General features: G+C 35.2%; 1 protein-coding gene across 8 annotated transcripts in view; it reads right to left on the reverse strand.

Annotated features, from left to right (window-relative positions):
- ATP2B1 (ATPase plasma membrane Ca2+ transporting 1) overlaps positions 1–25446 on the reverse strand; it is a 119330-nt gene that overhangs the window by 27562 nt on the left and 66322 nt on the right. For all 8 annotated transcript variants that reach the window (XM_032297385.1, XM_032297341.1, XM_032297369.1 and 5 more), the window contains 9 exons: positions 19064–19318; positions 18849–18974; positions 15478–15618; positions 13020–13058; positions 11832–11993; positions 9318–9532; positions 6419–6661; positions 4863–5104; positions 1678–1915 (listed from right to left, as the gene is read on the reverse strand). In XM_032297385.1, coding sequence (XP_032153276.1) covers positions 1678–1915; positions 4863–5104; positions 6419–6661; positions 9318–9532; positions 11832–11993; positions 13020–13058; positions 15478–15618; positions 18849–18974; positions 19064–19318 — 1661 coding nt within the window. The remainder of the gene's footprint in view (positions 1–1677; positions 1916–4862; positions 5105–6418; positions 6662–9317; positions 9533–11831; positions 11994–13019; positions 13059–15477; positions 15619–18848; positions 18975–19063; positions 19319–25446) is intronic.

The raw sequence follows: 25446 nt of genomic DNA on the forward strand, positions 1-25446 counted from the left end.
AAAAAAAAAAAAAAAAAAAAAAAAAAAAAAAAAAAAAAAGAAATAGGTAAATACTTTTCTCACTATCACTCTGCATTTCTCGTTTTGCTTGAAATGCTGTGCTTGCAGCTATTTACATGGCAGGCCCACTGTGAACCATCAGTTTGCATTTCAAATGCCACAACCTCAGGAATTCTTAATGCAGTCTCCCTCCATTACTTTATTTCATCATACTATGCATATCTTATGTAACCTTTTGCACTTGTAACTGTCTTATTGAATATCATCCCCCCAATACACCACGCAGAATATAAGGCCTATGAGAACAGGGCCCAAATCTTATTCCTCCCAGAATTCATTTTCACTTGACACAGTGTCCATGTATCTTATCATTCTACCTACTTAGCTGACTTCTTCCTTTAGAATATAAATCTCAAGCCTGTTCTGGTCACTATAGTATTTCCAATTCCTAGAAGAGTGCTACACATTAGGTTTTGAATCCATTAGCTGATAAAGTCACTGTACAAAAGTGGTTTTCTGTTAGTGCTTTAGTTTATGTTGCTTCTTTGCTCAGAATAAACTTACCTGCTCACTCTCTTTCTTGGTCTAGCTAATACTTCCTTCTTTAAAATGAGATAAGGTAATTAACCTCTTGGAAGTCTTACATGACCCCTCTGGTGGTTAATACAGCATATAGTCTTTTAAGCACGTGTTTTAGACAAAGCTGGTATTTTAACATACTAGGTCTATTGTATAAAGCACTATACATTCTCAATTTTTAAAAATCTGCCAATTAAGAATAACAGTATGAATACCTCATAAAGGCAGACATTAAAAAATTACAGGTAAAGCACATGGCTTAAGTATATGGCACACAGTGAGAACTCAGTTTAAAAAAATGCTATTACATTAGACTAGGTTGGGAACTCAAGCTCTCTGCTCATATAACATCCTCTGTCTATACCCAGCAAGGTACTAATATTCTGGGTTGCAATTAGCATGTGTTTGGTTCATCCCACATAAGATAGTAACTTCTTTGAGGCCAGGGACCAGATCTCAAAACTCTTTATGTTTCTAGTACCTTAGGATAGTGCCTGGCACGCAGTTGTTCAACAAACTTAAAAAAAGTGCAAAACCAAATAGCAAAAAAATAATTTAAAGAAGGAAATCAGTCTAAAGCTGCACGCCATCCAATATGACAACTACTAGCAAGACATTTTAATTTGAATTAAATTAAATAAACAAAATTCTGTCTTTTAGTTGCACTAGCCACTGAAAACTAGAAGTCAGTAGTCACACATGACTAGTGGCTACTGTACTGAACAATATACAGAACATTTCTATCACCACAGAAAACTCTACTAGATAATGGTAGTCTAGAGACTGTGAAAACAAGTAACTTAATGGCACCTATTAAGATATATAACAATTGAAAAATCTACCCAGTTCAAGGCACTATGCTAGGTTATAGTGCTATAAACACATAGGATCCCAAAGAGAGGCTGTCTTTAAAAACCATAAAAGGTATACAGTAGTATATGCACTGTAGGTACTACTATTTCACTTATCCTGGGTTCACACAGAAAAAAAAAAAATTACAAACACCAATAATTGTACTAGAAAACTGGTTACAGTTAAGGCCTAGGTCCTCTATAGTTATGAGATTCTGCACATGCAGAACACAGAATGTTTCACCACCTCAGGTCTCACAGGATCTTCAATCCCCACAACAGCAATGCATGTAAGGCCGGTGACAATATCATTTTCATTATCCCACTCTGGTTCTGGTTCTCCTGCTGGAAAATCTCTGAATGCAAGACATATGGTTCTCAAGCCTTCTGATGCCATCGGTTCAATCACAGTTTTTACAATATCATCACGGTCCCTTGGTCTGAACACTTTTGCCTCACCATTAGCACTCAAGATTTTGAAACACCTAAAAGGAAATGTTGAATCCAAACATCAATAATTAACAAAAATAATGGTTAATGCCATTTAAGTGAACTGGCAGGCCTAGAAATCATGGGATCTGATATCTGGAATTCAGAGAATTACACGTAATGCACTTCTACAGACTTAAATGCATGTTTCACCCTCCCCTTTACAAAACAGTTCCAATATGTATGGTTTTCATTTGATAGTTCTCCATTTATCAGTTACTCTAGAACTTCTCTAAACCTTCCCTTTTGGAAATGCAGTGCTTTCAAATTTTCACAAAGAATCCCCGGGTGGCAAAGGAGAATAAACTATATACCTCACCATTTTGGTACAGAATCAGACATTAGTTTTAAATAACATGAAAATCACAAACTTTTTTTTTTTTTTTTTTTTAAGTAGAAAGCCAAGTGTAGTCAACCCCTTACCTGAGATGTTGTTTCATTATCATGGAAGAAAAAAACCTTATTGTTAAAATAAGCATTCTATCAGAATGAGAGTTAATGCCAAAATAGTTCTTATTTTCAGTGACATTACCTTTTTCATTATGTAATGAATAAAAATCATACTAATGACTCTCTATACTCCTCTCCCTTGATGATGCCATCTCTTCCTGCTTCTAGGGAGATAATTCCAATATCTACATCTGCTGTTTTGTTTTTTGAAGCTTCCTATCATTGCTGACAAATTCCACCCAGACACTTTATCAGTACCTAAACCTTAATGGATGAAAGACTGGAAGATGCCTCTTTACTACCCATGTAATGGGCATCAACACTACCCTAATCGTTTTGATATAAGTCTAAAATTTCACCTTAATACTTATTTTTCCTGATCATCTTACTACTATTAGCTCCTAAGTCCTACACATTTCTCCTCTAAGCAGCCTCCTCAATGTGTTCACTCCTTTTTATTCCTCCTGCTACTATTTTCTTTTGGTTCTTACTTCAAGCTACAAAGCTACAGCTTCTGTAATAGTAATAGCCTTTAAACTGGTATCTGTCTCTAGTTGATTTTTTGTTTTTTCCCCCCACCTTGTTCCCTGATGCAAGAATTATCTTTAATCACAGCTTTGATGATTCTATCACCTGAAGAAAAAAATACTTCATTTGTGTTATCTGGCTTACTTGAATTTTAACTGCTCAGCCCAACATTTATAACAAAATGCAAATGTTACTGTGGGAACACTTGCTGTATGTTTACTATCTATTAGGCTTCATGCTAGACATGTGGTATGCATTATTTCATTTAAGTGCCACAGAGTTGGTGGTTAGCACCCTTTTTTCAGTGGAGGACAATGGAAGTGAGGGAAGAATCTGCCCCATAACCCAAAGCTAGTTAGCTGCAAAGGAAGAGTCAATGCTTGATCAGTTTTGATTAAAAAATCTCTCCTATCCCATTTATCTACCAAGCATCAAGCCAGGGATGAAACAGATTTCTAACCTTTTACAATGAAATCAGATAACTGAGTGTATTGTGGCAAGAAGAAAGCACTATATGGCCTGTGTGCCACAAAAGCCCACCACTACTCAACTAAACTATACAACCAGATATTCCCCTCCCCAATACAACCTGCACATCCCCATCTCCTTTCCTTTGCTGTGGCTTCCCTCACCTCAAAGTTCTCATTTCATACCAAAACCTATCTTAAATGCCACATCCCTATGGTGTGCTCTCTCATCCAAAAACTTTGTACTGATTTACTATATGCTGCTTTCACAGTTATTTGTTTATATATTTATCTCTTAAACTAATTTTAAAGTGTTAAGATAATAGCAGCTACTAATCCACATGTAAGCAAATTAAAAGTATAAATATTTTAAATATTTACTTCAATATGTTAAATATTATTCAAATGAGTTCCAATTTTTTCAAATTGTACTTAGCCTGTGTGTGTGTGCGTGTGTGTGTGTGTGTGTGTGTGTGTATATATATATATATATATATTTTTTTTTTTTAAAACCAGTTCTCTACTTCTTTACTGGAATTAAAGAAACCAAAATAATTTCACCACCTTTAATAACAAATAAACATCAGGGGAACTATATGTGAACATGTAACAGCAAAATTAAAGCTAATGGTCTGTAAAAGGACAGTAAGAAAAATTAGCATTCAAAATGACAGGAGATATTTAAATATGACACTGCAGTAGCATAAATATGATAAATCTCACTTTGTTATAAAGATCTAGCTTTTGTTCCTTGCTAGTCTAAAAATTACTCCATACTTCTCTTATCACATTTAGAGTCTAGTAATCACAATGCAGCACTGAAGATCTAAACTTGAGGCCAGGTGTGGTGACTCACACTTGTAATCCCAGCAATCTGGGAGGCCAACATGGGTAGATTAGTTGAGGTCAGGAGTTCAAGATCAGCCTGGCCAACATGGTGAAACCCTGACTCTACTAAAAATACAAAAATTAGCCAGGTGTGGTGGCAGGTGCCTGTAATCCCAGCTACCTGGGAGGCTGAGGCAGGAGAATCCCTTGAACCTGGGGGTGTAGGTTGCAGTCAGCTGAGATCGCACCACTGCACTCTGGCCTGGGCGACACAGTAAAACTCCATCTTAAAAAAAAGAAAAAACAAGAAAGAAAGATACAAACTTGAGTTTCTTCCCAGGAGGGTTTTCAAGATTCTATGTATTAAATAACAAGGAAATCAATTTCTAAAAATAAATATTAAAGTATACTTCATTAAACATACCAGATTGAATGCAATGGGCTTATTTACCCTATAGCAAAATACTAAGAAATAAGAGAAGCTAGAGTGTGAAAATGGCAGAATATCAGTGGCAAATAATCTGGATACCATAAAATATGCTAACAAGCTCTGAGGTCCTATCAAATGCCTGATGTTCACAAAAAGAAGACAACAACAACAACAACACAGGAGGTATTCCATAAAGCAACTACAGTTAGCAATTTATTCATCTAAGCATTTTACTCTTACTTTTTCAGAATTATCTCAGATGCACCCTTGCTGAATATTCGGTAACTTCCATCTGAATTTTTCAGGACAGTACTCATGGACTTCCTAACAGAATTGAACGTGTAGACTTTGTACAGTGCTTCTTCTGGTATTTCATTTCTAACATCCTGATAATCCCGTTTTAAATCCAAAAGAAGTCCCAACAAGGCACATTCAGTTTTATTACCAACATGACGAGGTAATCCACCCTCTTTCTCTGGTGGCTACAAGAGAAAAAGGTTTAGTAGCTAGTATCATCACGTTTCTCTATGAACATTTAAAATTTATAATGTAAAACAGAATGCAACATTCTAAAATAAAATTACAAGCAATTGTCTAATATCAGCATTTTAAAGAACGACATAGAAAAGTAAGGTAGAAAGGAGCCTGGGGTGAGAATGACATGGATTCTCATCTCAGTCCTGCTAGTTACTAGCTACGTGAAAGTTGACAATTACCCAACTGCTGTGGTCCTTGGCTTCAGCATCTGTAAAACAGAAGCACTTATGACCCCAAAATTAAATGATGTATGAGATGTATAAAGTTTGTAGTTGGTTCCTGAGACAGAGTGGAACTTAATTTTAATTCCCTTTTCCTGTTTTCACTGAACTTTTATACTAAATCATTCAAAATTAAATCTACTTTACCAATTTTTATGGCTTAAAAGTATATGCATTAAAATACTGTTCTCTTAAATGTAGTGGAAAGCTATATTTCCTTCACAGTGCCTTCAGAAACACCACCTTATATAATCATCACAATGGTATCAAGGACAGATGTGATCATCTTTACTCACTAATTAAAAGAAGGGAGCTCAGATTTTCAGCTACTAAAAGACAAAGGTATATCTAGAACCAGTATCCCATAACTTTCCAATGCAATCATCCAATTCATGTATGTTTTCACTAATGAACAGCTTGCAATATGATTTTTGTTAATGATTTTCATCCATAAACCACTAGAAAATATTAAGTCAAACATAACACTTTCTGTTATAAATAAGATTTTTAAAAAGCTTGTGAAGTTGAAAATATTCTATTATATGGTGGCACAATTCTAGAATTACTTTACTGCATTAATTCTAAAAAAGCCTAAGGACCACCATATAGGTAGGAACTACTGAGAAACCAGAGCACATAGCAAGCATATATAAAACATGTTATTTTAAGTTGAACTCTGGCTTCAAAATATTCTCTCAAGTTGAGAGCTGACCTCCTACAGTAAAACAGCTTGATCTTTCTCAAAAATGAACTTAACAAGAATTTAAAATTAAATACATGCTCTAGTTATAAGAGTAGAGAGTTTCTGAACACAGGAATTCAAAATATAGGAGAAAAACTAAGTAAACAATGTTTATGTTGATCAGCAGACATTACTCATAACAAATTTAAAAACTGTTACATAAATATATACCTTTTAAACACAACACAATTCAGTTTACTTTATATACAGTAACAGTGGTTCTGAAGACTTACAGTCTAATCATTACAGATTTAAAAATTAATTTTCACATATATAAATTATTTAAAAAACCTTACCAATATTTTTGATGTATAAGCACAATTCACAGAAATTCCTGTTACAAGATAGGACAAAATATTTGGTGGAATAGCTTCTGGTTCAGGAACCTTCTTATAATGTTTTTCATTTATGTAAGCTTGAACAACTGTCATTCTGTTCATTGTCAAAGTTCCTGTTTTATCTGAACAAATGGCTGTAGCATTTCCCATAGTTTCACAAGCATCCAGATGCCTTACTAAGTTATTATCTTTCATCATTTTCTACAGTGACAAAAACAAAATGAAAAAAAAAAACTAGTTAAGCTCCATATAAAACCAATCACCTCATTACATTAACATGATTATAAATTGTTTTAAAATTAGAACTGAAACTCCCAGCTTTATATAAATACAATGTGTAGAGTACTGACGTAATACTAAAAAATTTTTTTTTAGCATATTTGACCTATTAAAATAAGTTAAACACAGTATCAAAGCTTTCTGGGGTTTTAATCATTTTATTGCTGCATAACATAACCTAGTAAATCAATTCCGGTACCTGCATCCATACACAAACAACACTGAATATATGTCTCCAACGATTTTTGCAAAATGGCCTCACATTACAAGAGCAATGACAATCTGTACTGTTAAGTACAGCAGTACTTATAGTAGTATAAGAGTATATTAAAGGATTAAGTCTCCTTATGAAGTAGAAAACAAAAGATTCTTACATCAGTGCCAAGGAAAAAATAGCTTTTATCAGATAAAATAAAGAGCTCATGAGTATGTAGTTGCTTGATTTTTTCAATTATTAACTGATAAAGTCAACATATCAAAACTAAAACGAGTCATTTTTTATCTATTCTATATGTTGACAGACTTGGTATTTTCATCCTTAGGATCAAACTGTGTCTCACTTCTTTCTCTCATCTACACTAGAAAAGATCATTTCTAAAACACCAGGAGTTTTCACAGTAGTCCCATAGGGCATTTAAGTTAAAACACTTTATGATTAATTCTCAGTATATACGTGAAATGTGCTAAAAACTATATGGAGTTATTTTTTGAGATGGAGTCTTGCTCTGTCACCCAGGGTGGAGTGCAGTGGCACAATCTTGGCTCACTGCAACCTGGACCTCCCAGGTTCTGCCTCAGCCTCCCAAGTAGCTGGAAATACAGGTACGCGCCACCATGCCTGGTTGATTTTTGCCTTTTTAGTAGAGACAGGGTTTCACCATATTGGCCAGGCTGGTCTCCAACTCCTGACCTCATGATCTGACCGCCTAGGCCTCTCAAAGTGCCAGAATTATAGGCATGAGCCACCGTGCCAGGCCTATATAGAGTTATTTTACAAAGTGTTTTCTGTGATGACTAATATGCAAGATGCTGCAAAAAAAACCTGGCTCCTTGAAAAAATAAATACATGAAAAATGGTTGTTTCTTCCTAAATTACTTGTGATTTACTTATTAAAGATTAGAAGAATGAAGTTCTGCAGTAAAGAAACCATGTTCGGTTTTGTGAAACACTAACAAAGAATCCATAGACTATATACCTCCGTGAAAAGAACAGTAATTCATAACGTTAGAGCCAGATAAACATCTAGTAAATTAGGCTTAAAAAACAGTAGTTAACTTGTTCTTATTTTCTGTTCGAGAAATACAAATCAATCTTGCCAGTATCTTTCTAATCAATTGAAATATCAGTATCATTAATGACTACTCAAAATGAAGCAGAGTTTGATAAAATGACTGTTCAATGTCTCTAAAATATTTTTACCACAAATATTTCAAATTACTTTAAAATATCAAAAAAGACAAATAGATGACTATATCTTATCACATTTACCAATTTATTTTTGAAACCCAACTTGTTAAATGCCTGAAAAGAAAATAAACAGTAAGCAAAAAATATTCTTATCAAGACAGGTCTAATAATAAAGAGTGCAAAGATTGAAACTATAACTAGTTGATTTATATTGCTCACTGTCAGCAGTGTTACTTAAGGAGAACTAGTAATTAACATTTGAAAATTTACAAAAGCAGCATTCTTCATTTGGTTATAATTTTTTACCTGCAAGATCATTTTGAAAAAAAAGTCCAAAATTGTCCAAGCTACATCTTTTTTTAAAAAAAATCCAATCCACCTTTTCCATAAGATAGAAAATTGATAAAAATAAATTAATAATCTTCAAAAGGATTACTACTTTAAGGTAAACAGCAGTAAGCAAAGCCATTAAAGCTCATTTTTTAGCATTCTACTTGGAAAACAAGAAGGACTGAGCTACTGTAAATCAAGTGGTCAGAGGAAGGTGACACTTGAAGAGACTTGAATAAAGAAAGAGAGGTTACTCAAAGGAAGGAACAAGCAGTTCCTTCCGAAGTAAGAACACAGTTGGGATGCCTGAAAATCATCAGGCAGGCTGGTGAGGTTGGGCCAGAGGAGCAGGGAATGAGCACTTAGACATAAGTAAAGGCCAGACTGGCAGGGCCCTGCAGGCCATGGTAAAGAGTTTGGATTTTACTTTGTCATGAGAAATAACTGCAAGTTTTTACACATGGAAATCATAATTTAATTTTTTTTTTATTTTTAGAAACACGAGCCTAACATGCTCACCTTAATTTTACAGATGGGAAAGAGGAGGTGATGTGACTTGACAACTTAACTACCACATAGCGAAAATCAGGCTAGAACTTTGCTCAGCAGAGTTGTGCTTAGATTGTGTCAAGATTGCCCTACGTGGAATGCACAGGTCTCTTACAGAGATATTCAACTTGTGGGAGGTACAGGGCATCAATGATAGTATTTCTAAAGAAAATAGTGTACATTTATGAACGTCCTCACTTTCAAAAGCAAAAAAGGAGTAACTAGATGGGCATTTTCTATACCAGCTAACGCTTTAAACATAATACATCTACTTAACTATTTTCTACTTACTTTGACTGAATAAGCCAGTGAGATAGTAACTGCAAGTGGAAGACCTTCTGGCACCGCGACCACTAAAACCGTAACTCCAATAATGAAGAACTTCACAAAGTACTGTATATAAATTGGTGTACACTCAGCAAGCCATGGTCTTTTCTGAACCCAGAAGGTGTCAATGACAAAATATAATACTAGAATGATAACTGTGATGGCAGACATCAACAGACCTTTCAGAATAGAAATAGAAGAAAAATGTGATTATATAAATTTCCAGACACTGACCATTGCCAGATATATATTAACCACTGTAAAGAGTTGCAACTGGCTTGATAGTATTGAATTTCTCTGAGAAATTGTTACTTCTTTTTTGCACCTAACTTATAACTTGACATTGTCAGATTTAATTTTTGCTTCCAAGTACGGTTTTGTCCCCAGGAGAACTGGAAGAAAAACACTTAGGATTCTTTCTTCGACTTAATTGTATCTTTGGCCTTGTACTGAAACTGAGGCAAATAATAAGCAATGACAAGGAAGTACCCAAAGCTTAGAATAAACTGGTGCTTTACATGTTCAGGAGGCAAGCTGCCTAATGCTTAAAGAGAAACTGGTAAAAATATGATCAATGGGGAGACCTGGAATTAAAATTCAACCCATGTTTTAAAAAATAACATTATAATAAATAATAAAATTATATAGTATGAATTATTTCAATTTTTTTGCTTTATCCTTAGTGCTTCATTAACGTAGAAAACCAAGAGTTAACCATGTATTCTGTGGGATACTCTGGTCTTTGACATGTGTATTAAAAAATAAGGCAGCTAGCTGGATGCAGCGGTTCATGCCTGTAATCCCAGCACTTTGGGAGGCCAAGGCAGGTGGATCACCTAGGGTCAGGCGTTCGAGATCAGCTGGGCAAACATGGTGAAACCCGTCTCTCCTAAAAATACAAAAATTAGCTGAGTGTGGTGGTGGGTGACTGTAATCCCAGCTATCAGGAGGCTGAGGCAGGAGAATCACTTGGACCCAAGAGGCAGAGGTTGCAGTGAGCCGAGATTGTGCCACCACACATTAGCCTGGATGACAGAGTGAGACTCCACCCCCTCCTCCACCAGAAATAGAATAGAATAGAATAGAATAAAATAAAATAAAATAAAATAAAATAAAATAAAATAAAATAAATAGGTAAGGCAGCTAGGCACGGTGGCTCATGCCTGTATAAAATAAATAGATAAGGCAGCTAGGCACGGTGGCTCATGCCTGTAATCCCAGCACTTTGGGAAGCTGATGCAGGAGGATCACTTGACCCCAGGAGTTGGAGACCAGTCTGGCCAACATGGTGAAACCCTGACTCTACTAAAATTATAAAAATTAGCCAGGTGTGGTGGCATCTGTAGTCCCAGCTACTCGGGGTGTAGGTAGGAGGATAACCTGAGCCTTGGGATGTCGAGGCTCCAACAAGCTATGATTATGCCATTGCACTCCAGCCTAGGTGACAGAGTGAAACTCCATCTCAAAAAAAAAAAAAAAAAAAGAAAAAGAAAAAGAAAAGAAAAAAAGAGGCAAGTTCTAACATCCCAATCTAATGTCTACTAAGTGCCATTGCCACCTCAAATCCACTCCTTTCCCCCAACACTACATCAGTTAGTATTACCAACTGACTACATACTACAAAAAGCAAATATTTGCTATTAGATAATAAGTTTACTGAGGATAGAAACAAAAACTTCACTTTTTCTATCATACTCCTAGAGAGTAGTAAAACGATGCAATTTAAGCAATTTAAAAAAAAATTTTTGAGACAGAGCCTCGCTCTGCTGTCCAAGCTGGAGTGCAATGGTGCAATCTTGGCTTAATGCAACTTCCATCTCCTGGGTTCAAGCAATTTGCTGCCTCAGCTGGGATTATAGGCACCCACCACCACGCCTGGCTAATAAGCAACTGTAATAATATATGGTTGTTTATCCACACACTGTTCTTCCAAAAAGATGTTACTGCTAAAGGTCATGCTGTTTTTAACCTCAGAGCTCTGCCTTTTCCCTCAAAGAATGGCTCTATTAACAGGTGTTCTCTAGTGATGGCAGTAATATAGTAACTTTAGTCTCACTACAATGATTCCATTCAGTGCGGAACTGTAACATTAGAGAGAGACATAACTAAAAATTTTCAAAATAACCAGTAAAAAGATAAGCAAAATGTGTGATGAAATTTTACTAAAATAAAATCGGTTCATCTTTACTGAATAACCTCACAGGTTGCCTTTTCTCCACTTAATGCATAAATTCGGAGATGAGTACATAGGCTTATAAATTGGGCAGACTTAGGCACAAATCCTAACCTGACTACTTATTAGCAAATTATAAAGTAACTCAAAGGGCTTGGTGCATTATAGATAAAACTGAAAATATTTCAGACTCTCCTATTCACAAAGCAACAATTTCCAGTCTTAAGTGTGTCAAAAGATAATTTTTAAGCAGAAAGTTAGCATGTTTAAAAATAAAACACTTTATTTTCTTCTCTATATCATACCTGCTTTGCCAATCTGAACAGCCAGTTTTGTAAGTTTCCCTTGTAAAACAGATTTTTCCTTTTTTGGCAAATTTGCTTTCTTTTTATCCTTTTCATCACCATCTCCTCCTTCTTCACTCTTCAATGGCTGCATTTCCATGGCTGCACCATCCTGGGCTTTTGCTACATTTAAGAGCAAATAGAATTTCACTATACTTTAAAAGCAGATATCACTATTAACATTTTAAAGAAATTTTAAAAATCAGTTTCTTACACAAACCAGTAAAGGTATAAAAGCATTCAGCTCTGTGTGTGTGCGTGTATCTACACAGAGAAAATAAGACAATAGTGACATTAGGTTGTGAAACTTTGTATCAGATTTGAAAATATTGTGCTAGGTAATGAGGATGAGACATATAGGGTCCTTAAACTAAGAACTAAAGAATACTAAATTGCTTTTCCTGTGTGTTATGTTAGGTAATACTAAACAACATATATCCCTTCCCTCTATAACCATAATGTAGAGATATATATGACCATACATATATAGAAATATGCATGTATTTATAGACTCTTAAGTAAATGCAAATAAATTTGTTATATATTTCGTTTCTTATGCATTTTTGCTACTATGTAATAACCAGTGTTCAAATGCTTGAAATGCTTAAGTTGAAAGTTAATCTACATAAACTTGCCCCAATCTGAAAATCTGAAATATTCAAAAATCTGAAACTTTTTGAGCACTGACATGACACAAGTGGAAAATTCCTGACATGACCTCATGTGATGGGTCATAGTCAAAACTCTGCTTCAAAATTACCATCAGGCAATGTGTATAATGTGTATATGGCAATACGTATAAATACATTTCATGTTTGGAGTTGGGTCTCATCCCCAAGATACCGCATTATGTATATGAAAATATTCCAAAAAAAAAAAAAAAAAAAAAAAAAATCTGAAATCTGAAACACTTCTGGTCCCAAGCATTTCGGATAAAGGATGCTCAACCTGTACCACAAATCATACTTAAAATCTCATTGTGGTGACAATGTGACTAAGATGCTGGGAGGAAGAGAGGTTAACCCAAGTTAACATATATTGTTGATTTTTCCTGCCACATGTATCTAAATTTTGAACAGATATGGTACACAGTAGATTTCTGGATATAATAAAAACCAGCTGACTGTACTTTTGTCCTCCTAAATTTACCTTTGTTGCGATTCTCAATAGCTCCATCTTGTTTCTTATCTGTAGGAACAAAATGGGAATTAAAGCTTTCCAAAAGAAATGAATACAGCCATGCTAAATTATGCAGAGGTAGTTCACATTTCTATAACAGTTGTTACACAATGGTGTGTGTGTCTACAGATTAGAAAACATTTGACTTGTGATGACCTGCTGGGTCAATGATTCCCTAAACCTTACCTATGGGAGAATACTGCAAAAATAATTTAGGGTGCTCTTGTTTTATTTTTCCATAAGACTTCACTATTTTATAAGCTGTAATAAACCTAAATATGGTACAAAAGGTTTTCAAAGTAAACACAAATATAACCCTAAGAAAGCAGAAAAGGGGTGGAGAGGGAGGAGGAAGGGATGTTATAAAAAGGTAAGAGGCACACAGAAGAGTGTTGGTGGGAGTGAGAACAAAAATTGTATGTACAAAAGATATGAGAGGCAAGTTAGTAAAATCAGAATATGAATGTATAGCATAAACCAGTAAGACTACCAGGTAAGGTAGCTCTCCAAATCAGCTTATATTTAGAAAATACACAAAGATGAACATATCTGAAGCAATAAAGTAATGAAGGAGGGGACGGAACTATTGTCTAGAGTAGGCACTATAATATTAAAAATGACAAAGAGACAACAGAACCATTCAGCCTGTATTCTTCTAGCTTCTTTATCGAGGAGAACTATCTTCAAATGGAAAACATGGAACGAATGTGGTCAAGAAGGAACAGAAGCTCAAGATTGATGAGGAGATAGTAAGAGAATACCTAGCTACTTTTAATGAGCTCAAGTTTGGAGAGACCAGGCGGCCACAGTCCAAGCCAACAAAGGACTGAGACAGATTACACTTGACCGCTTTTGAGTAACTGCCAAGGCAGTCAAGGGAATGGGAGAAGGGCTGGAGGTCCTTCTCCAGATGGAAAAATGTTGACCTGTTCTAAAAAAAAAAAAAAAAAAAAAAAAAAAGGGAGTCAATAAATTAGTGGTTAATTTCTGGGGAATATTCTGGACTGGATTAATAAAAGCAGTGTATAAGACTCAGGGAGAAAAGGTGCTTACTAGAAAAGATACTGTGGAATAAAGTGACAATGCAAACTGCCCTTCAGTGTCCAATGACTTTCATCTCCTGTGTATTGGGATGCAGCAGAGTATAGAAAGGTAGACTCTTGATCCAGATGGTGTGACCTGCCACTTACTAGTACTCTGATCTGGAGCAAATTACATAATCTTCATAAGCCTCAGTTTACTCATGAATAAAAAATAATAATAGTCTTTACTTTGTACAGTTATGAGGATTAGTGAGGTAGCACACGCAAAACACTCAATAAATGGACTCATTACTGTGCTGGTCTTAAAACTGCATTCTATTCAGCCTTAAAAAACAACACGGAAGCACACTGAGAACTTCAAGGAGGGCACAGAAAAAAACCTAGAATGTGGAGCTTGCCACCTGCATCTGCCTGCAGAACTTTTCACATACATTTTTGTTTCAAATAGAGACCTTATTGCTAACGGTAAAACTCAAAAAACAATACAAACCACTCAAATATTAAAAACACTGCTGTAGTTACAGCAATCTAAGATTTTAGCAAGGCAGTTATTTTAGAAAGTTTCAAAATATTCATGTAAGAAACAATATGGTTTTACTATCCTAAATAACATTAAATAAATCTAAGTGGCTAAACCACAGTAAAATGTTGTCAGCCTAAAGGGTAAAGAGGGGTGATCCTGAGTGGGAGGAAAGGATGGTACAGCAGATACTCAGAAGCAGGGTGGAGAAGGCTTTTTAAAAGTAGGTGTGCCCCTAACTAGGAGATTCTGAGATGTCTCTTGCATATAACAGTTTCTTGTAAGATCCTTGTGGATAAATGGTATGATTATCATGTTTGCTGTTAACAGAACATTTGGAGAGACAGTAGATATAACAGCAAAATTTTAAAAATATTTTGATATCTAATGATGGGCTGAATATAAAAAGAGAAATGTAAGGTGTCAAAACAAAGTCCTAGTCTTGTGTTCAAAAACCAAGCACATTAAGTATAGATTGAAAACGTGAATAAAGATTAAAAGCTCATTGAAACTAAGATATAATGTGGCTGATAAAGCTACTGCTGAAGGAACAGAAAAAATTAGCAAATAGGAAGTGAGAGTTCAATTCACTTTGCTGATCAGATGACGGGAGATTCTACACCTAGAGAATAAATGGACAAATGCCAGTGGAAGGATTCAAGTAGATGCTGCACTTCTCTGGCCATGGTAAAGGGGACTGATGCATTTTCTAAAGGCCCTTAATGGGCTATTAAATCTAAAACAAAAATCTTTTAACTTTTTATAGAATTTTTCATATCAGAATCTCTTGAAAAAGAAGGTACTAATTCTTATAAATTATTTGCCATATTTCCAAACACCAATTATAGAAAATTATTATTCTTACTTTTCTTCTCCTTTTTCTTCTCATCTTTCTTCTCTTCCTCTTCACCTCCAGCTCCAAGTAAGGTAAAGATAATTCCAGTTTGAGAATTTACACCTACAGCTGTAACTACCATTCTTCCAGAGCCTTCCATTACATGAGTACCTATAACCAAAAACAGTTTGTTTTTAAAAATTCTAATAGATTTCCCTGCTACCACCAAATTTCAAACTTCAGTAATTATTGTTTTTAACATCCTCAACATTTAAGACAATAATTTTTTTTTTTAAAGATAGGGTTTTGGTCTGTCACTCAGGTTGGAGTGCAATGGTGTGAATATGGCTTGCTATAGCCTGGATCTCCTGGGCTGAAGTAATCTCCTTTGTCACCCTCCTGAGTAGCTGTGACCACAGCTACACACCACTACACTCTGCCTTTAATTATTTATTTATTTTTTGAGATGGACTCTTGCTCTGTTGCCAGGCTGGAATGCAGTGGTGCGATCTCAGCTCAATGCAACCTCCGCCTCCCAGGTTCAAGCGATTCTCCTGCCTCAGCCTCCCGAGTAGCTGGAACTACAGGCGCGAACCAACACGTTCAGCTAGTTTTTGTATTTTTAGTAAAGAAGGAGTTTCACCATGTTGGCCAGGGCGGTGTAGATCTCTTGACCTCGTGATCCATGCACCTTGGCCTCCCAAAATGCTGGGATTACAGGTGTGAGCCACCGTGCCTGTTCCACTCTGCTAATTAAAAAAAATTTTTTTTTGGTAGAGATAAGGTCTCACTATGTTGCTCAGGCTGGTCTCAAACTCCTGGGCTCAAGCAATCCTCCGTCTTGGCCACCCAAAGTGCTGGGATTACAGACATGAACCACCATGTCTGGACTAATAAGATAAATTTAGTAAGACATTAAATAAAACTTAAATTCTTTTGCTTAAGGTTTTAACTCTAATCAATCATATCCAAGTTCGAAGCTCAATCTACTACTTGCTTACCATGTAATATTGAGTAAATTGTAACAACTCAGTTCCCTGTCTGTACACTTCATAGAAATATAATGAGATTTACATTTCTCATATAAGCCTATAAATGTAAAGAATTTAGCACACTGCCTGGAATTTGTGGGGGTTCAATGAATGCTCATTATTATTAATTGTAACCTAAAGTATGAGGGACACTAGTTATTAGCTTTGCCATTAAAGTGCAGGGAAAACAAGAAATATAATTCAAGATAGTGAAACAGTATTTACTGAGTACTGTATTTACTGTTATACTATGTATAACAGACAATTTATTTCTTTTAACAATTCTGGTTTTCTCCAGACTCTGATTTTTTAGGTTCTATTTTGCCTTACCACAGGTAATCAGATGTCGGCAGTGAATGTGCTCAGGCAAAGTAAACAGTTTTTAGTCTTGGTCACATCCCCACCAGAATACTGCTTTTAAAAATCTCAACTTAAGAAGCCAAGAACAGCAGTCAGAGATGGCATCATGAGAGTACATTTAAAAATAAATGCATGTCATTTTTTTACTACATTTTTGGAATGGGGAAATAAATGCAGAAAAACTTTCCCACCCATACTGCGATAAGGGACTCTACAAAGTTATTTCAGCCTTTTCTTAAATGTGGAAAATGTATATAGAGTTCTCCTCGTATACTTGGTGTGTTAGGAACCTGAGTCTACATAAAGCTTACCAGTCATCTCTGTTAAAACAGAAAAGGACCAAAGTCCAGTTAAAGAAAATCAACCTGAAGAGCTAAGCACTATGTAAACAAGTGAGATGTACATAAAAGTCCATGCAGTATACATAGCAAACAGGAGACTATCTTAGTTTGTTATACATTGTGGTCTCGTTAACCTGTGATGGTAAGTACGATTAGATAGCTTCCCTCTCTTTTGGAAAAATTATAGATTTTATTTGGTTAACATTAACTACAGTTTCTTAGAAACATGGTAAGGGAAGTAGAATGAGTTAACACATTATACTTAAATACATTATACTTATAAATCCAAGATCTTTCTGGCTATTTGGTATGGATTACAAGCACACCAATACAAAGAAAAATCCAAACAGAGTGTGAATGTTCTAAGTGGCACAGGATACTGAAGGTATATGCATCTCAAAATTTTTTTGATGAAACCTAAGTCTATATTAGAATTGGAATTTTTATCCTATTTCTAATGGTGTTTATAAATGTAATTACTCTGATTTTTTGCAGTAAGATTTTCTGGCCAGTATAAATGTGTATGGTTCTTTACAATAAGCTTCTTTTGGCGCACGTATATAAATCTTAAAAAGTTATGGTTAAACAAGTTTTGCTCTAAAGTTGTGATTCTAGCTTAATTGACCCTTGCAATATCACAGGTATGACTCTGGTTTCAGCAGCAATCGTATGACAATGTATGAAATGTTGGCAATCTATCAACATCTGATAATGATAGAAGACAGGCTACATTTAACTTTCCCAAAACTCTAGTATAAATTCAATCTAACAAGTACAGTTCTGATAGGCAATTTCATAAATTCCATAAAGAATACTGGGAAATTAAGAATAGGAACCTTAGAACCTAACAGTTAAAAGAACATGATTTTGGGGGAATTTGTGATACTGTGGTTTCCTCTTGTGCAGTTTTGGAAGAAAACTTGTAATTTTTCCCTCCATCCCTTCCATTTCATATCTACTTACTTCAGCTTACTCCAGGCTATCACAATCAGGTTATTACAAGAGCCTCCCAAGTAGTCATCCTCCATTTCAAACAGTATCCTCACGTATCCTTCCCTTCTTCGATCCCAGAACATATTCTAAGCATGTGCAAATTCAATTCTGACTAGATGGAGGTATGACTGTTAGACCTATTGTTGGTTAGTCATATAATACTAGATAGTTTAGGTCTCAAACTAATTCTTTAGCAGTTAGATGAAGGAGTTGGATTAGGTAAACTTTAAGGATTTTACTAGTTCTTAAGAAAAAATAACCTGTCCTTTGTAGATCACAGAGAATTCATTAATTTGCTTTAAACATAAAATCATTCCTTTATACTTCAGTAGGCATTAAGAATAGTCATGATACAAAATAACAGACCAACTCAATAGATATCATTAGGCCTCTATTTCGGTTTTATCATTATATTAGCACGAACACTGAATCTCAAATCTCTTGATTTGTTGGACTCCGCTCTCTCATTTGTAAAATACAGCTCTGCATTCAAAGATTTCTAATGTTTTTGTCAGTTTACAAAAAAAAAAAAGTCACCAATGATTACAACAGTAGAAGGTAACATAAAATACAGATTCCTCTTTATATTATTGACTTTTAGGAAAATGGTGCTTGCTGGCGATGGTACACAGTTGTGGAAGAGGAAAGTGTTCAAAGATATAAAAGAAATTTGTACCTGATAGAAGTAAGGGATCCTTATCTAAAGACTTTTTAACATGATCTGATTCACCAGTCAAAGAGCTTTCATCAATTTTAAGATCGTTGCCTTGAATAAGTATTCCGTCAGCTGGAAGAAGATCACCTAAAATAAAAAGCAATGATATACTAAACTATAAACAGGATTACAGTAATTTTATGTTTAGTGTCAGATGTATTGCTCTTTTTACTTACCATATTTCACTTGAGCAATATCTCCAACAGTAATGTCAGCTACAGGTATCTGAATGACCTGACCACCCCTGATGACAGTGAACTTCTGTTCTTGTTCAATTCGGCTCTGCAAACCTCTAAACTGTTTTTCCTTACTCCAGTCATTGAAAGCTGTTACTAACACCACACACACTACAGACAAGAGGATTGCAGCTCCTTCAATCCAACCAGTTTCACCTTCACCTTCTTCCTCCCCAACAGAAACTTCTCCACAAACTATTTGGAAAGAAAGAAAATACTTATCAAAACAAGATTCTGAATTGATGACAACATACATATAAGTCTAAATCATATTTTTGTGTTAATTATGTTTATCAATTGTACATACAGCAATAACTACTTTATTAAATTCAAAGTATTCCACAAGAACTCTTACTATGTCACTTTTAAGTTCTCTGCCTCTGAGATTCTCAATCTCAGGAGATGGAGGAAGTCTAGGTAGTTAAGAGTAAGGACACTGAAGGAAATAAAACATCAGTCCTAAGGGAAGTTATTATTTTTGATACCTGGTTTCTTCATCTGTCAAATTATGATACCACTACCTATTTCAGAGTTATTGTGAGGATTAAATGTGAGGATACCTGTAAAGTAGGTGCAGAACTGGCTAAGGCTTTCTTCACACTCAACTAAGGGTTAACGATATTGTTACATATGAGACAAGATATACATGAAAAGTTAGTATTATGTGAAACACATGAATATTTACTATGTCATTTTTTACTGAACTGTGATCAAAGCTTGGCTTTTATAACATGAAAAGTTAAGCAAAGTGCTACTTGTTATTCCAACTATTTGAGCCCATGCTAGCTGACAGATACTATTTTAGGAGTTAGAAATACAGTAGTGAATAAGACACACAAGCTCCCTCTCCTCATGGAATCCATACTCATACTGGGGATGGTGTATGAAGAATTCAGATAATGATACACAAATAATTAATTTCACTTATCAAAAAGTGCCATGGAGAAAATTAAACAGTGAAGTGCTATTAAATGAAGACAGAAGGATAATTGAGGTTGAGTGAGCAGAGAAGGCCCCTCTGAGGTATCCATGACATTTGAGCTACAAACCAAATGTTGGTAGAGAACCAGCCATATAAATCTAAGGAAAAAAAAAAAAAATACAGGTAGAGTGTAAAGTCAGTACAAATGCCCTAGGGCAGCAGAGAGATCAGAAAAGGATGGGGGTGGGGAGAACAGATCCAAAACTGTGTAGTCAATAATGGTGAAGAACAATAGAACAGTGGTTTTTGACTTCAGGCTGTAATCTAGTTGTAAGTCCAAAATCAATTCAGTGGCTCATGACCAGCATTCTGAAAAACGAAACAAAACAAAATAGAAAGGACAGATATATAGTAAGGATAAGTGTTATTTCCTAAAACGTTGATTACTTATAAATTCACAGGAAGGAATATAGGCTTCTGGGTTGCTACGTGAAGTTATTTCTTTTTCAGTTGAAGTGAAATGTCTGAAAGCCACTGGTTCTCTTAAAACAGACAAAACAGGAGGATTATTTAGAAAAAAATGAGTAAATAAATGACACCAGAAATGATTAAAGCGTGTTCAAGCATGGTCAGCACAGATTGAAGAAAAAAAATCTGAGGTGTGAGGGCGCTGACTAAAAAGCAATCTGGGAGGGAAGACAGGCAATGAATTAAGATCAATTGGGAATGAAATATAACAGTTACAAAAACAGTTAACAAAAAATATCCTGAGAACCACCAGCAGGATTCAACCATCAATGTGAGGAAGAAGTAGGATAATCCAACAGAACCTACTCCAACCCAAATACCAGAATTTCTATTTTAATTATTTTCAAGCTCAATAAATCACCATGTGTCACTGTGTTTAACAGCCAGTTAAGTGATTTTATGATTTACATGCTGTTTAACAGTCAAAGCTGTAAGAATGACTCTCCTCACTAGCCAGAAGACAGGAGATTAACGCTGAATGAGAGCAAGTTTAGACTCAGGATCAGATGACAGTTGAAACACCATGCTGACCACTTTCACCAACTTGGAAACACAGCTAACATATTATCCAAGTGAAGCATTTCACTGGGTTTTGATGTCATTTATTACACAAAAAATGCAATACTTTATAATAGCTTGCAAAAACAACAGATTGACATCAGACAATGAAATTAACCAGTCATATTTCAACAAATTCCTTTGCATAACTGATGGGTAGAGATCATGAAAATGAGTATGATTTAATAACTACACTTTTCCCACTTGGATTTATATAATGTGTGTTTCTTTTCAGCTATGAGACATTAAAACCAAGTTCTGAAATTAATCAAACTTAGACCTATATCAGGTTAACAATAATGTTTTATGGCTACAAGAAAAAAGCAAATGTTAAATTTTATTTATTTATTTATTTTTTGAGACAGAGTCTCTGTTGCTCAGGGTGGAGTGCTGTGGTGCCAATGTGGCTCACTGCAGCCTCAACCCTCAACGCCCAGCCTCAAGCAATCCTCCCACCTCAGCTTCCCAAGTAGCTTAGACCATAAGGTGAATGTTACCATGCCAGCTCGTTTAAAATTTTTTTTATAGAGATGGCATCTTGCCATGTTGCCCAGGCTGGCCTTAAACTCCTGGCTTTAAGTGATCCTCCCACCTCAGCCTCTCAAAGTACTGGGATAATAGGTGTGGGCCACTGTGTCCAGCTTTGTCTTTTACTTTCAACTTCTATTTTTTATATAAGCTTAAAATATACAAATTATATATAGTTATAAATATAATTAATAAATGCATCATTTGGAAGTACATGCACATTTTTTTCCTGAAAGCATAAATAACCAAAAAAGTTTAAAGACCAATGCAACAGAGGTTAAGGAGGGGAAAAAAATTATAGACAATTACACAATTTTCAGCTCTAAATCTGACATTTTTATTCATCACTAAACTACTGAATATTTCAAAAGAGAACTTGAAACAAATTAATGACATATATCATACACAGTTCTACTCTACATCATACAGACAAGCCCAAAATAGTCTTGAAATAGTAAAAAATATAAATCCTTTCCTATTGACAATGATTACAAATTTTTAGAGGAGTTATAGGGGAAAAATGATCAAAGTTACAAAATGACTATAGCTTACAGTTATATATGTATAAATATATAAAGATTTAAACATTTTCAGTAAAGTCCAAGCTAAAATATAATAAAAATCTGTATTATCAAAGATGTAAATATATTCAACTGAGAGACATACACAATCTAAATTCAGTCAGTACTCTACCGCAAGCCAAATATTCCATTTTAAAACCTCCTAGTTGAGCTATTTCTTGGGTGATGTATCAAGTGTGTACATTAATAGTATAGAGAAGTAGTTTTCAAAGTGCTATTGTGAAACCTGAAGGGGATTCCTATTTTCATAATTTGAAGACATAATTATTGGCCTCATATTTCATTAATGAATAACAGAATTTTCTAAATATTACATCACATGTGATAATGTGACATATTAAATACACAAGCAGATATGAGAACCCTGCTGCCTTCAATTAAGCTGGGCATTAAAGAGGTATGACACCACTCTACATTATTTCACTTAAAATTTCATTATTGGGGGGAACAGTTTTCATCAAAATGCTATCTATGTGAATATGAATAGATTATTATCTTAAAATGCATTGATATATATTTTGTCCACCTTTACTGCAGTATGACTGATGAAACTGCATACATTTAGGGTATACAACAAAGTATTTTGATATAGGTATACACTGTGAAATAATTACCACAATCAGTTAACATATCCATCATCTCATATAGTTACTTTTGTGGTGAGAACACATTGATAAATATTAAAAAATTTTTCCATTTTAATTTAAAATATAATAAACATTTATGGGAAAAAAGTCATATAACCAAAACCTCTTTGGAGCTCTCATTACTCCAAGAGCTTAAAGAGGTTTTGATACCAGAAAGTTTGAGAATCTCTGTTATGCAGATATCAGTAACTAAAGACTTATTTATGGTTTGGGCTATAGCATATATGTTCACATCAAATAATATTAGTAAGAAATTTTGATCAGATTTCTATGCCTGCAGATTTACAGATTCCTTTTAAGCAAGTTACCATACCTCAGTGTTGAGACAGAACATAACAAAAAGATACATGTAGTGTATTAACAAATGATTTTTTAAAATGCAAGCCTGGGTACGATGGCTCACGCCTGTAATCCGAGCACTTTGGGAGGCTGAGGTGGGCAGATCACCTGAGATCAGGAATTTGAGACCAGACTGGCCAACACGGTGAAACCCTGTCTCTATGAAAAATACAAAAATTAGCCAGGCATGGTGGTGCATGCCTGTAGTCCCAGCTACTAAGGAGGCTGAGGCAGCAAAACTGCTTGAACCTGGGAGATGGAGGTTACAACGAGCCGAGATAGTGCCACTGCACTTCAGCCTTGGTGACAGAGTGAGACTCTGTCTCTCTCTCTCTCTCTCTATATATATATATAAATATGTGTGTATGTATTATGTATGTATGTATGTATGTGTGTGTGTTTGTGTACATATATAAGTGAATACTAAATAACTTTTCACTATGGAGAAAAAAATCTTTATATGTTTCATTAAGAACTTCTGGTGAACTCTGACTCTTAAAAGGGCCTTAGAACACTGACAGCTCTAGATTGTCTTCTCAGTTGGATTTTAATACCTGTATCTCCTTTAACAAATTTAGCAAAGGACCTGTCACTACATTTCACAAAGGAAGCAGTTTGAATTCCAAAAAGATTTGTCCCAGAACTTGCTGGTAATAAACTCCACTTCTTAAAAATATTTTTCTTTTGTTTTCTAAGAAAATTAAAATGTTCCAAGTAAAAATCTTTTAATAATCTGCTAACTCAATTCCAGAAAACTAATTCCCAATATTCTATAGTGACAGCTAGGTAGGTGGAAAACTGAAAAAATTCAGCTGTATGTTAAGATGATAGAACCACTCTTTTCAGATAATCACATACATCTACACACCATCATACATTTACATATGAGTGCTCATAGACACATGACACATACTTAAAAATCTTAAAGGATAAAAGGGTATAGCAGGAATCTCTAAGAAGTGGGATTTCCAGTGAATGTTATTTCTTCTGGACTGTCTTCACTCACCCCTTATTTTTTTAAACAGTAAAATCGATACTACTTATTTAATAAATTATGTTTCAAAAGTAATTTATCTCAACACTGAAAAAAATATTGTTTAAATCCTTTATAGTGATTTTCAACCAGAGGCAACTTTGCCCACTATGGGACACACGACAAAGTCTGGAGATGTTTTTGGTTGCCTCACGGGGGGTGGGGTGACGATGAATATGATGACAAAGAATTTTGTTGCTCAAAATGGCAGTCATGCTGCTGGTGAGAAACCATGATATACACTGGTCTTGGATAAACTGGTTTATGCTGTGTCCAAATTTCTTTAAAGAAAAAGAATACAGTCTTTACATGAGCCCAAGTCCATCTTTTAAATAATTACATGATTATTGATAGAGTTTGGATGTTTGTCCCCTCCACATCTCATGCTGAAATATGATCCCTAGTGTTGAAAGCAGGGCCTAGTGGGAGGTGTTTGGAACATGGGGGTGGATCCCCCATGAATGGCTTGGTGCCCTCCCCATGGTGAGGAGTTCACATAAGAGCTGGTTCTTTAAAAAGTCTGGCCCCTGTACAGCCTGCAGAACCTTTTCTTGTAAGTTAGCCAGTCTCAGGTATCTTTTTTTTTTTTTTTTTTTTTTTGAGATGGAATCTTGCTCTGTCGCCAGGATGGAATGCAGTGGTGTGATCTCAGCTCACTGAAACCTCTGCCTCCCAGGCTCAAGCGATTCTCCTGCCTCAGCCTCCTGAGTAGCTAGGACTACAGGTGCGTGCCACCACGCCCAGCTAATTTTTGTATTTTTAGTAGAAACAGGGTTTCACCATGTTGGCCAGGGTGATCTTGATCTCTTGACCTCATGATCCACCCACCTCAGCCCCGCAAAGTGCTGTAATAACAGGTGGGAGCCGTCGCGCCCAGCTTGTATTCTTACACAGCAATGCAAAGGGACTAACATAATCACCTTACCCAACTTTTAGAGTTAGCAAATATCTCTTCACAACTCGAAAGTTACAGAAATGAAGCTTTCACAAACAAAAATATTTTGGTGAATTAACCTTTTGACATGTAAAATACTATTGGTTTATTTTGTATTATAGCTACTTATATATAGAAACCAAAACATATGCTAGATTTCCTACCAGTTAAATAATCTACCAGCAGAACTATTAATTTATATAAATTTTTTAAAAGGCAGAAGAAGAAACTTAAAAGAGAAAATGGGAGAAAA

Source organism: Sapajus apella, unplaced genomic scaffold (assembly GCF_009761245.1).
Source record: "Sapajus apella isolate SASKATOON/1434 unplaced genomic scaffold, GSC_monkey_1.0 scaffold2, whole genome shotgun sequence".
NCBI lineage: Eukaryota > Metazoa > Chordata > Mammalia > Primates > Cebidae > Sapajus > Sapajus apella.